This window comes from Nerophis ophidion, linkage group LG04 (assembly GCF_033978795.1).
Source record: "Nerophis ophidion isolate RoL-2023_Sa linkage group LG04, RoL_Noph_v1.0, whole genome shotgun sequence".
Lineage (NCBI taxonomy): Eukaryota > Metazoa > Chordata > Actinopteri > Syngnathiformes > Syngnathidae > Nerophis > Nerophis ophidion.
In genome coordinates, this window is record NC_084614.1 from 46,209,300 (window position 1) to 46,223,571 (window position 14,272).

Genomic DNA, 14,272 nt, shown 5'->3' on the forward strand with positions numbered 1-14,272 from the left:
ATATATATATATATATATATGTAGATATATATATATATATATGTATATATATATATATATATATATATATATATATATATATATATATATATATATATATATACATTCTGAATATATTAATTGCTTTAAGTACAATTTTGATGTAAGTCAAAACTAATCTCAGTGAACACTGAAGTCCACCACACTCTACATATATAAATTAATAAAATACAACGCATTATTTATTATTCAAACAGGTATTTAAAAAATAACAATGGTACCATCTTTCAATTTACATTAATAAATAAACACTCTAAATTTATAAATATAATAAATGTGTGATTCTACAATTGGGAAAAAACTGACAAGTTCTTTTATGGTAAAATCACAAAACATGTTTCACAGTGAATTCATCAACCCAAAAATGTGTATAGGTCCATCTCACACAACTTTATTTCTTTTATTTGACAAGATTCCTAAACTGAAGATGACATTGGAGTAACAGGACTGAAAGTAACATAAGAGTGTTTAGCATAGAATGATCAAATAAATTAACTATAACCATATGACATGTATGCTAACAACCTGTTGACACTAGGCACATTATTACAGGGAATGAAAAGTTTTCAATTATAAAAATAAACACATTACATTTAAAAAATAACTCCTGTAATAGGACTGTGCTGAGATCTACCGCTCCTGTGAGAATATGTGAATTATGTGAGGAATATGAAGGATTTATACGATTATATATTTCAATAAAGTCAAATTTTAGGAAGCAGGGAGGGACAACAAATGTTATTTTTCCACTGTGTATTAGTTTAATTGATTATTTTAAATTTATGAAATATGGCATTAAATCTTAATGACTTATTCTTATCCTGCATGTATACATTTTATTTCCTGGGGATGTAATTGCCCTTTTGTAGCATGTTTTCTTTAGCATTTATTTAGAATCTTATAGCATTCATCACTAAATATCAACATTTTTATGATTGTATTTGTTTTTATTGACTTTGGATAACATTTCTGCATTTGGACATTGTTGTGTGTTTGTCCCTGTAGTGCGGAGGGATGGTTATCTTTTCAACTAGAATTGATGCTCAGTGGCACCAATTGAAGGTACTATTTGGCAGATAATGTGGTAGTTAATTTCAATTTGTTTAATTATAAAATCTGAAAGGGTTTTACTAAACATGTAAGAGGGAGCTGATAGTGATAACTGTGCTGTCCAGTCATATTTTGGTTTCTCACATGTGCGAGTCATTTGCAAGGATGCATTAATTTTAGTTTTTCTTAGGTGTGTCGCCATAATCAGGAAGTAGTCTTTGCCATTAAGTTGAATGTGCCAGTCTTGTCTTTTGTCGAGTCCTATACGCAGTTTTTACCCTGTAAGTATTGTACTTATTGCACACCAGTTGTTTAAATGTAACATTCATCTTAGATGTAGTTTTCATTACCAAATTTGGAGGTGTTGAAATTGCTATGTAAAATCAATTATTTTAATCAGTAGCATGTATATCGCATATCCGATGTTACTTAGCTTATTTACCATCCCTATTACCCATACCAAGTGGCGTGTGTATCTGTTGTCAGGTTCGTCCCTGGCAGTTTGGTTATGTTTTAGTTTTTTCCTCTGCATTTGTCTTTGTTTTTTGTGTGTGTGTTGTATTTCCTGTCTTTAGTTCCTGTCAGCACTCTTATTTTGGTTCAGTTTCCTGTTTGTCTCCTTGAGTGCTGTGTGCCCTCAGATGCAGCTGATTGGCACCTGGCCACACCTGGTGTCAATCAGCCCGCTCCTATTTAGACCTGTTTTCTCCTTCAGTCCGTGCTGGATTATTGTACTGTATTGTATTGTATAGTGTGGTTGCTACCTGTCGTGTCGTGTCAATGCAGCGTTGCGGTAAGCTATCTTCGGTAGCTGTTTGTAGCTTATTGTCTTTTGCTTCCTGCTTCCAGTTTTTGTTTGTTCATAGCCAATTTTGTTATCCGCCCCGTGTGCGCTTTTTGTTGTATCCTTTGTTTTGTTTTGTTTTGTTTTCGTGTTAAAGATTAAATCATGTTTTCTTGCTCAATGCCTGCCTCCTTCTCTGCATCTTGGAGTTCATCACAAACAGACTTTGACATTTGTTCTGATAAAAAATATTATGAGTAAAACATTCATTCATTAAATATTCATAAAACATGATTTTTTTTCTATAAGTTTTTACTCTATTGTGTTAGTGTTTCTTGTGAATGTAGCCAAGCAAACGTGAAATCCTCCATGAAGCAAAGGTGTTGAAGTGAAAAGAAAAAAATGACGTTGGAGGTTTAAGCTTTGAGGTCAATAAATGTGAAGTTTTGTGGTTTCGGTTTGACAGCAAAGTTGTAATGTCCGACACGGTTCCTGTGGTAGTTGAACAGGCAGGCGAAACCAACGATGAGGAAGAGCGTCACAGCAACTCCAAGGCAGGATAGTGTGATGAGCTGGATTTGGTCATTCACATCGTCCACGGGCACTTAATTAGGAATTACATAAAGAAAAAAAAAAAAAAGACATTATATCAGAAGTCAGTTGTAAAATAAAAAAATACATCAACAACTCGCAGTCGATATTTGCCTCGTCGCGGTTTGGTATTTGGGACTTTGCATGTGAGCATAAAGTCGTATCTAGTTTATCACGCGTATTTGGTTCAAAGCTTGACTCTGGTAGACTAATTTCCGCAAAGGATTATTAGTAATAAATCGAACATTTTTATTACGACTGGTTGGCAGATTGTTGCCGGACTTGTATACCCGTGGATGCGTCAACATGAACACAGCAAAGGTAAGATTAAATGATTTATTTAAGTAATAAAAAGGAGCTAAAGAACAAAAACACTGGAGCTAAGCAAAAGGCAAACAAAAGCGCTAGCATGGAAGGCTATGTAGACAAACAGATAAACTAAACTTGGCACGAAGGCACAAAAAGGTGAAACAAACACAATTGGCATGAGAGTTGAGAACAAGGAATAAATATAGCATGAAAGCTAGCGAGTAATTCTAAATAGCGCAGTTGTACTGTTGCACGTAGGAAAATTAGAATCCCAGAATGAATAACGAAAAGGAGCAGGCTTATATATGGCAGTAATCAAATGTAACAGGTGTGCGGGAACCGAGAGTAGCAGGTGAAACTAATAAGAAACCATGGAAACAGATTAAACAGGAACTAAGCAGTCAAATGACGGAGAGTGATACAAAACAAGGAAAAAAAACATCTGTGAAGATCCGAGCAGCGGATCGCAACAATTTTCATAGTTATAGCTAGTTTTAGTTCATCTACATAACAGCTTAGCACACAATATGACACAAGCGAGACTTACATAATAGGTGTCCTTCATTGAACAATATTGCCATCTAAAACGGCACATATTTTAATATAAACAAGTGTTAAATAACTATAGTTACATATTACTTACACATACAAAGCCTCCAAGGCAGAAGCAAACAGTATTAGAAATTATCCAGTAGCAAACGTGTCCGCATTATTTAGCTCACTGCGTCATAAGTCTAATAACACAAATTATTGTGTCACTAGTTGTCACCAAAGGGGTGGGGGGGGACAATTAGCGCTCCACTTCAACTTATAGACAGCATAGGTCCATTCCAGATAATTAATGATAAACAGGTTAGTGTTTTAATTCATACCATTGTTCTCTGTTTGACTAATTTCCCTTGATCAAACCTTTTCTTATATTCCACAGTCTTCACTACAAAAAAAAATGAAATCATGTCAATATTGATTAATATCGGTATCGGCCAATACTCCAGGGTCCAATATTGGTATTGTATCGAAAGGGACAACCCCTATGCAGTACAGTATGTTTTCTCTCAGTATTTGTTCTATATTGGGTAAAACGAGAGTAAAGGTGACAATATAGGTGTTATTTCATGTTTAGATATGATTAGATATATCCCAATACATCGCAAGGGTTCTGAAATTCTACGCCATTTCACAAAAGCGCACAAGTGCAGAGGCGTCAAAATCATTTTAGCTCAGGGGGCACATGAAGGACGATCTGCGCACACGAGGGCCGGACTATTAAAATCATGGCATTAAAACAAAAAAATAAAGACAACTTCAGGATAGTTTTATTTGCCATAATTTGGCCAGAAATAATTAATAAATTAAATTATATATATATTTAAAAAAATACCGGCTTCAGTAAACTTTAGACCCATGAAGGAAAGAAGAAAGTAAATTATTTTTTATTACTGAATAAAAATGTGTTTTCTTTTGTATAAATCTTTTTTATGAATTACCTATTTGAACAACCATTTTCCAAAACACATATAGAATGTGAGCTATAACAGGAGAATGGATACATTTATCATTTGTTTTCAAAACGGTTACAAAAAGTGTGACCCCAAAACATTTACTGTGGGACCCCATTTTGAAAAATCCTAGCGCCAACACTGATGGAGTATTGGTGCATGCAAAACAGCAACAGGCGGCTGTGGCCTGCGGACCGGTTCTAATACTAATCAAATATCATCCCGGGGGCCATCGACCATTCATTCGCGGGCCATGGCTGCACTAGTGTATCACTAGGTGTCACTTTCACTAGATTGTCTTTCGTTGTAAAGCTATTTACTTCCATCTTACACAAAACATACAACTTTTTTTGGTTCAGTATACCACTCCCTATTCTCTCAGACTTATCCTTTTTTTACGGTCCCTAAAAATTCCCAAAGAACTCGCCCGCAGGTCAATTAAGTTTAAAGTCCTATCTGATTGGAATAATCTTAGTGCTTTTTGAAAGCCTATTACCACTTTTTTGACCTTCAAATCCAATGTATTTTCCTCTTTTCCAAAAAGTTGTTGTTGTTGTCCCTGATGTTAAAGTTTTATTCTTGTGCTCCTGATGTTGTATTGTATTGTATCTACTTTGTGGCCTAGAGTGTCCGCCCTGAGATCTGTAGGTCGTGAGTTCAAATCCCGGGCGATTCATACCAAAGACTATAAAAATGGAACCTATTATCTCCCTGCTTGGCACTCAGCATTAAGGGTTGGAATTGGGGGTTAAATCAGCATAAAATGATTCCTGGGCGCGGCACCGCTGCTGCCCACTGCTCTCCTCACCTCCCAGGGGGTGATCAAGGGTGATGGGTCAAAGGCAGAGAATAATTTCGCCACATCTAGTGTGTGTGTGACAATCATTGGTACTTTAACTTTTTAACTTTATTGCAATGCTTAATGTGAATAGGTATGAGTGATGTGGAAGTGATAGAGCAGTGTGTTGTTGTATTTTATTGAATTGTATGTTTTCTGTATTGGTGAAGGGACCCCCTTGAAAACTAGATGCTGCATCTCAGGGGTTTATCCCAAATAAGTTGAATTCAATTGACTTGCATTGTATCGTTTGGTGAAGTCATTTGCCAATACCCAGCCTGACTCTTCATGTTCCGAAAATCCTTTAAAAAGCTATGCAGAAGAAAAAGGTTGTTGTTTTCTTGCAGTTGTAGGCGAGCACTCACCCTCCTCAGACTTCAGCAACGGGCCGGCAGAACCAAACCCTCGCCCAATGGTGTTTGAAGACCAAGCTGTTCTTTGCACACAGTCCTGAAACAAAATCAGGAGTAAAAAGGGCTGAAATGAATGCCTAGAAAATAAAAAAAACATGTGAAGCACTCACAGGAACACAAGTATCAGATCCAATATGTATGCAAATTTGAACATGGCAGTGCAGATATATCAGATTGACGTTGACAAAGGAGAATATCTTCACAGACACGAGAGACGTGCTGGAGTTTCCGTTCATCAGCACATTGGTGTATGCGTTGAGAGCACACCTGTAGAGTACATAATATTTACATTACAGGTGGTCACTTTGCAGGGTGGCAAACACTATGAGACACAAAAAGAAAGAGTTACTGAAACCCTGACAGAAACGTCCAGTAATGAAAAAGTTAACCGTTAGATTTGTCGCCATCGTCATTTCCTCCAGGATTTCGCTGACCTTTGTTTGAGGATTGTTGCAACCTGACATCGCTGATTTCTCGGCAGATTTCTACTTTAATAACATTGTGTCAAAAGCAACCAGGTCGAGCCCATAGCTTTCCTTCCCCCTTCAAGAGCTTGAACCAGCTAAGAGTACGAGTGTGCTAGGCTTTGAAAAAAAATCCATATCTGTCAACTCAATGATGTTCAGCAAGAATTCTTATCCCTTGGATGCACAATCAACCAAAACATACACTCTTCCACGAGTGGGGTCCAAAATTACCCCTATTAAACTCAATACATTTTTGCAACAAATGGGTTGTTGTTTTTCATAGTCTTTAAAACAAAGAGTTTTAATATTGTTATATTCCAGGTATTCCTCATAAACCATTTGCATTTGTATTTTTATTTTTTCATCAATTTTAAGAAATTGCAGTTTTTGTATCACTATCCCCTCTACCGTACCTCTATTCTCAAGGCGGCCGATTGGAGTTGTGGTTGCAAGGTAAATGGTGCCTGTCGTGGCGGTAACCCAAGAACCCGCTTGAGGGATGCCGTCAAGCTGAAGAAAGAGTCCTATCGGGCTCTTTTGGCTCATGGGACTCCGGAAGCAGCAGACAGGAACCGACAGGCCAAGCCGTGTGCGGCTTCAGCGGTCGCGGAGGCAAAAACTCAGACAAGGGAGGAGATCGGGGAAGCCTTGGAAAACGACCTCTGGACAGCTTTGAAGCGATTCTGGACCACCATCCGCCGCCTCAGGAAAGGGAAGAAGTGCAGTGTCAACACCGTGTATGGTGGGGATGGTGTTCTGCTGACCTCGACTGCGGATATTGTGGTTCGGTGGAGGGAATACTTCGAAGACCTTCTCAATCCTACCTGCACGTCTTCCTATGAGGAAGCAGTGCCTGGGGAATCTGTGGTGGGCTCTCCTATTTCTGGGGATGAGGTTGTCGAAGTAGTTAAAAAACTCCTCAGTGGCAAGGCCCCGGGGGTGGATGAGATCCGCCCGGAGTTCCTTAAGGCTCTGGATGTTGTGGGGCTGTCTTGGTTGACAAGACTCTGCAACATCGCGTGGACATCGGGGGCGGTACCTCTGGATTGGCAGACCGGTGTGGTGGTTCCTCTCTTTAAGAAGGGGAACCGGAGGGTGTGTTCCAACTATCGTGGGATCACACTCCTCAGCCAAGGCTGCCCTTTGTCACCGATTCGGTTCATAACTTTTATGGACAGAATTTCTAGGCGCAGTCAGGGCGTTGAGGGCTGCAGGATTAGATCTCTGCTATTTGCAGATGATGTGGTCCCATACTTGCCAACCTTGAGAACTCCGATTTCGGGAGGTGGGGGTGGGGGTGTGGTCGGGGTTTGGGGGTGGGGCGTAGTTGGGGGCGTAGTTAAGAGTCAAGTATTTAATATATACATATATATATATATATATATATATATATATATATATATATATATATATATATATATATATATATATATATACTTGACTTTCAGTGAATTGTAGCTATATATGGATATATGTATTTTATTTCATATATATATATGTATATATATATATGTATATGTGTATATATATATATATATATATATATATATATATATATATATATATATATATATATATATATATATATATAAACATATATAAATAAATAAAAGTAATACTTGAATTTCAGTGTTCATTTATTTACACATATAGACACACATAACACTCATCTACTCATTGTTGAGTTAAGGGTTGAAATGTCCATCTTTGTTCTATTCTCTGTCACTATTTTTCCAACCACAGCTAGACTCTCTGGCAGAGAAGAAGTCTAGCAAAACTCCTAGCCATTATGGACAACACCTCCCACCCACTACATTCGGACCTTGCGGAGAGAATTAGCACGTTCAGTGGAAGGCTCAGACTCCCTAAATGAAACACGGAACGACACAGGAGGTCCTTCATACCGACAGCCATCAGACTGTATAATGCATATGTTCCTTGACTGCACTTAAATGTAGAATATATTTATATTATTCATATATTATATATTATATATATAATATATTATATTATATATATTATATTATTATTATTATCATTGTTTATTGTGATCGAACTGTGGTGCTGAATTAAATAAATTACATTCTATTGTACATTCTATTCTATTCTATGTTCAGTAGATGGCAGTATTTTCCTGTTTAAGAGTGTCACAAGTTCACAACATTGGAGCTTACGGCAGACGAACTGCTTTATGATAGATGAAAATGTGACTGCTGTTGTTGTGTGTTATTACCAGGCTGGGAGGAATTTAATGAAACTGCCTAACAATAAACCCACATAAGAAACCAAGAACTCGTCCTCGATCATTATAACGTTATAACGTCTTTGGGCAGACACGCTCTTTATACTGTGGGAAAGCGGACGTGAAAACAGACTCTCGACACGTCACTCAGGTCCCCTTGGAGCTGGAGGGAGCGTGGCCTCCAGCTCCGCCTGAATTTTGTGAGATTTCGGGAGAAAATAGGTTTACGGGAGAGGCGCTGAATTTTGGGAGTCTCACGGAAAATCTGGGAGGGTTGGCAAGTATGTGTGGTTATGATGGCTTCATCTGGCTAAGATCTTCAGCTCTCATTGGATCGGTTCGCAGCCGAGTGTGAAGCGACTGGGATGAGAATCAGCACCTCTAAGTCCGAGTCCATGGTTCTCGCCCGGAAAAGGGTGGAGGGCCATCTTCGGGTTGGAGAGGAGATCTTGCCCCAAGTGGAGGAGTTCAAGTATCTCGGAGTCTTGTTCACGAGTGAGGGAAGAGTGTATCGTGAGATAGACAGGCGGATCGGTGCGGCATCTTCAGTAATGCGGACGCTGTATCCATCCGTTGTGGTGAAGAAGGAGCTGAGCCGGAATGCAAAGCGCTCAATTTACCGGTCGATCTACGTTCCCATCCTCACCTATGCTCATGAGCTTTGGGTTATGACCGAAAGGACAAGATCACGGGTACAAGCAGTCGGAATGAGTTTCCTCCGCCGGGTGGCGGGCTCTCTCTTAGAGATAGGGTGAGAAGCTCTGCCATCCGGGAGGAGCTCAAAGTAAAGCCGCTGCTCCTCCACATCGAGAGGAGCCAGATGAGGTGGTTCGGGCATCTGGTCAGGATGCCACCCGAACGCCTCCCTAGGGAGGTGTTTCCGGCATGTCCGACCAGTAGAAGGCCACGGGGAAGACCCAGGACACGTTGGGATGTCTATGTCTCCCGGCTGGCCTGGGAACGCCTCGGGATCCCCTGGGAGGAGCTGGACGAAGTGGCTGGGGAGGGAAGTCTGGTCTTCCCTGCTTAGGATGCTGCCCCTGCGACCCGATCTCAGATAAGCGGAAGAAGATGGATGGATGGATGGATATCCCCTCTTCCACAAATATACAGGACAAAAATATAAATGCAACACTTGTTTTTGCTCCCCATTTTCATGAGTTGAACTCAATTCATCCATCCATTTCCTACCGCTTGTCCCTTTTGGGGTTGCGGGGGGTGCTGGAGCCTATCTTAGCTGCATTTGGGCGGAAGGCGGTGTACACCCTGGACAAGTCGCCACCTCGTTCCAGGGCCAACACAGATAAAAAAAAAACTTTCACACTCACATTCACACACTAGGGCCAATTTAGTGTTGCCAATCAACCTATCCCCAGGTGTGTGTTTTTGGCAGTGGGAGAAAGCCGGAGTAGACGGAGGGAACCCACGCAGTCACGGGGAGAACATACAAACTCCACACAGAAAGATTCCGAGCCCGGGATTGAACTCAAAACTACTCAGCACCTTCGTATTGTGGGGCACATGCACTAACCCCTGTTTCCACCGTGCTGTCCATGAGTTGATCTCAAATATGTAAAACTTTTTCAGTACATACACCTATTCCTCTCAAATATTGTACACAAATCAGTCTAAACCTGTGTTAGTGAGCATTTCTTCTTTACCAAGATAATCCATCCCACCTCACAGGTGTGGCTTATCAAGATGCTGATTAAACAGAATGATTATTGCACAGGTGTGCCTTTGGCTGCCCACTCTGAAATGTGCATTTTTGCTTTAATGAGGGTCTGGGAGGACAGAAAAGCTGTCTTTTGGCTCATGCTATGCAACACATTTCATTCGCATAGAGTTGATCAGGTTGTTGATTGTGGTCTGTGGAATATTGGTCCACTTCTCTTTAATGGCTATGTGAAGTGGCTGGATATTGGCAGGAACTGGAAAAGGCTGTTGTATACTTAAAGTTAAAGTTAAAGTACCAATGATTGTCACACATACACTAGGTGTGGTGAAATGTGTCCTTTGCATTTGACCCTTCCCCTTGATCACCCCCTGGGAAGTGAGGGAAGCAGTGGGCGAAGCGGTAACCGCGCCCGGGAATCATTCATGGTGATTTAACCCCCAATTTCAACCCTTGATGCTGAGTGCCAAGCAGGGAGGCAATGGGTCCCATTTTTATAGTGTTTGGTATGACTCTGCTGGGGTTTAAACTTCCAACCTACCGATCTCAGGGCGGACACTCTAACCACTAGGCCACTGAGTAGAGTATGTCGCTCTACTGGGATGTTTTCAGCTTCCAGGAATTATGTATAGATAGTTGCAACATGGGGCTGTGCATTGTCATGCTGCAACATGAGGTGATGGTCTCGGGTGAATGGCACAACAACGGGCCTCAGGATCTCGCCAAGGTGTCTGTGTGCATTCAAAATGCCATCAATAAAATGCACTTGTGTTGGTAGCCCACAAAATAAGCCTGCCCGTACCATGATACCACCCGCACCATGGGCCACTTCATTCACAACGTTGACATCAGCAAACCGTCCGCCCACACAATGCAACACACCATGTCTGCCATCTGCCCTCAACAGTAAAAACCATGATTCAGACACCATCGAATGTGAGCATTTGGCCACTCCAGTCGGTTACGACAATGAACTGAAGTGAGGTCGAAACCCGATGAAGACGATGAGCAAGCAGATGAGCTTCCCTGAGATTGTTTCTCATAGTTTGTGTAGAAATTATTTGGTTATGCAAACCAACTGTTGGAGCAGCAGTCCGGGTCTCAGACAATCATGGAGGTGACCTGCTGAATGTGGAGGTTCTGGGCTGATGTGGTAACATGTGGTCTCCGGTTATGAGGCCGGTTGGATGTACTGCCAAATTCTCTGAAACACCTTTGGAGATGGTGTATGGTAGAGAAATGAAAATTCAATTAAAGGGCAATTGCAACTAGTGGACATTCCTGCAGTCAGCATACCAAGTGCACAGCCCCTCAAAGCAATGTGCTGTGTGATAAAACTCCACATTTCAGAGTGGCCTTTTATTGTGGGCTGCGTAAGGCACACCTGTGCAATAATCAAGCTGTTTAATCAGCATCTTGATATGACACACCTGTGAGGTGGGATGGATTAAAGTGTTGTGTTTATATTTTTATTCAGTAGAGTTCCTATGGAGTCTTCTAAAAACCTTTAATTCTTAGCAACTCTAACGGTCCCATTTACACATTTTATGTCAGCAGTCTCACCACCCAGGAAGGGGAAATATCTCACCCACTAAAGACTGTCAGACGACAGAAAACAAGTAAGGTAATTCTAAATACTGTAAAACCTGGAACTTTTTACATTCTTATGGGTAAATCTATAGATGTAAACTCTATTACAGGTGTTTTATATAGGTTGGTTATATTTAACCTAAATGTTTTGTTTTTGCTAACTGAACGTCTCCCTCGCGAGGTTTTTCGGGCCCATCCGACCGGTAGGAGGCCAAGGGGAAGACCCAGGACACGTTGGGAAGACTATGTGTCCTGGGAGAGGGAGGAGCTGGACGTAGTGGCTGGGGAGAGGGAAGTCTGGGCTTCCCTGCTTAGGCTGCTGCCCCCGCGACCCGACCTCGGATAAGCGGAAGAAGATGGATGGAAGGATGGATGGATGGAAGTTTTGTGTTGTATCTTTCAATATTTGTTTTAGCCAAATTAGTAGTAAACTCTGAATGTTGCAAGCTAACACGGTACATTCATTTTATCTGCTGCTTCTCCTGCCACTTAACCCAAGTAGTCACGTGACTCCCCTGCCAACATGGCCACCAAACACAACTGGTCACGCAACTCTCCTTCCAACATGGCTACCGAGCACAACGAGTCACGTTACTCTCCTGCCAGTTTAATGGCCAGTAATATGAAGGTCCTGGGTTCGATCCTGGGCTCTGAGTTTTTCTGTGTGGAGTTTGCATGTTCTCCCCGTGAATGCGTGGGTTCCCTCCGGGTACTCCGGCTTCCTCCCACCTCCAAAAACATGCACCTGGGGATAGGTTGATTGGCAACACTGAATGGGCCTTAGTGTGTGAATGTGAGTGTGAATGTTGTCTGTCTAACTGTGTTGGGCCTGCAATAAGGTGGCGACTTGTCCAGGGTGTACCCCGCCTTCCGCCCGAATGCAGCTGAGATAGACTACAGCACCCTCCGCGACCCCGAAAGGATGGATGGATAGATGCATCAGATGTGAAAGATGACATCAGATGTGTACGTGGGAAATTCAGAGTTTCTAAGAATTTAAGGTTCATAAAATATTTCATAGGGACAGCTTGGGGTCATTTTTACACCGCTTTTGGAAGAGCAGGGTAGTAAAATAAAAACTGCAATATCTTAAAACTAATGAAAGAATGAATAAAAATGCAAATGGTCTCATGGAACAAATACGTTTTTCGAAGGAATACTTGGAATATGAATGAATATATTACAACTTTTCATTTTCAAGAATTTGAATAATAACAAGTGGGGTTATTTTGACATTGTTTGGGAGTGAGCAGTTATGCAGGATAGGCAAAAATGTGACTTAAGTAAGAGTACCGTTACCTTAGCAGTCTTTCTCAAATAGTGTGGCGGGTCCCCCTCGGGCAGCCGCAGTGCTTTTTTTGCGGTACCAGAATATGATTAAGGCTTCACTGTAACCACGGTGGGAGATGAGGACAGACCGCTGTGTTGTTTCCTTTAATGTTAATAGGCTCACAATGTTCTGCAAAGGTATAGTTTTAAGCATTTTATAGACGAATTATACTATTATATTGCGCAATATATTTACTACTTACTCGTGGGAGCATAACAGAAAAATATTTGAGAAGCATTGCTTTAGAATATTATAACTCTAGCAAAACTAAGACATATTCAATACTTATATTATAATTAAAATCATTACTATTAGTTGAGTAAGAGTAATTAGGTATTCAGTGAAAAAACTTTTGAAGTATTGAGTAACTGGTAAGTAACTTCTAATTCATTTAGTAGCTATTTTTTAATTGGTACTTGCACTACAACTTCTAATTATCATCATAGAACATTATTTCAATTGTATGTGAGTGGTTTATTCCTTAAAGGCCTACTGAAACCCACTATTACCCACCACGCAGTCCGATAGTTTATTCATCAATTATGAAATATTAACATTGCAACACATGCCAATACAGCCTTTTTAGTTTACTAAATTACAATTTTAAATATCCCGGGATTTTCGTCTTCGAAACGTCGTGTAATGATGACGTGTATGCAAGACATCACGGGTTTTTAGGAAGTATGAGCGCTGCACACACACACAGCTAAATGTCGTCTGCTTTAACGGCATAATTACATAGTATTTTGGAGATCTGTGTTGCTGAATCTTTTGCAATTTGTTCAATTAATATTGGAGGAGTCACAGTAGAAAGACGGAGTTGGGAAGCTTTAGCCTTTAGCCACACAAACCCACGGTGATTCCTTGTTTAAAATTCCTGGAGGTGAAACTTTCCTATGGATCAGAGCACGGTCAAGCCAACATGGATCCCTACCAAATGTCAACCATTAGGTCTGGTGAAAAAATTGTGGTTAAAAAGTCAGTTCTTACCGGAGAAAAGCTGAGCTTGTGCCGTTCATAGCTGCCATCGACTCCCGAGACACTGCGCGTCAACACACCCGTGGAGACACCCTTCCGACTATCAGGTACTATTTAACTCACTAAAACACTAGCAACACGATAGAAAGATAAGGGTTTTCCCAGAATTAACCCAGTAAATGTGTCTAAAAACATCGGAATCCGTCCCAATGCAATTGCGTTTTTTTTTTTTTTGTTTTTTAGTCCGTCGCTATCAATTAAACACAAATCTTTCATCCTCCCTCAAATTAATGGGGAAATTGTAATTTTCTCGGTCCGAATAGCACTTTTTGTTGGAGGCTCCCATTAAAAACAATGTGAATATGTGAGGAGCCATCACACGGGTGACGTCATCGTCTGCGACTTCCGGTAGAGGCAGGGCATTTCTCTTAGCACCGAAAGTTGCGAACATTATCGTGGATGTTCTC

At 40.7% G+C, this 14,272-nt stretch overlaps 1 protein-coding gene across 1 annotated transcript in view; it reads right to left on the bottom strand.

Moving 5' to 3' along the window:
• Positions 1-420: 420 nt before the first annotated feature.
• umodl1 (uromodulin-like 1) overlaps positions 421-14,272 on the bottom strand; it is a 66,031-nt gene continuing 52,179 nt past the window's right edge. The window contains 3 exon segments of the mRNA XM_061896429.1: positions 421-2,477; positions 5,476-5,560; positions 5,634-5,790. Of these exon segments, the coding sequence (XP_061752413.1) occupies positions 2,290-2,477; positions 5,476-5,560; positions 5,634-5,790 (430 nt within the window). The 3' untranslated portion in view covers positions 421-2,289.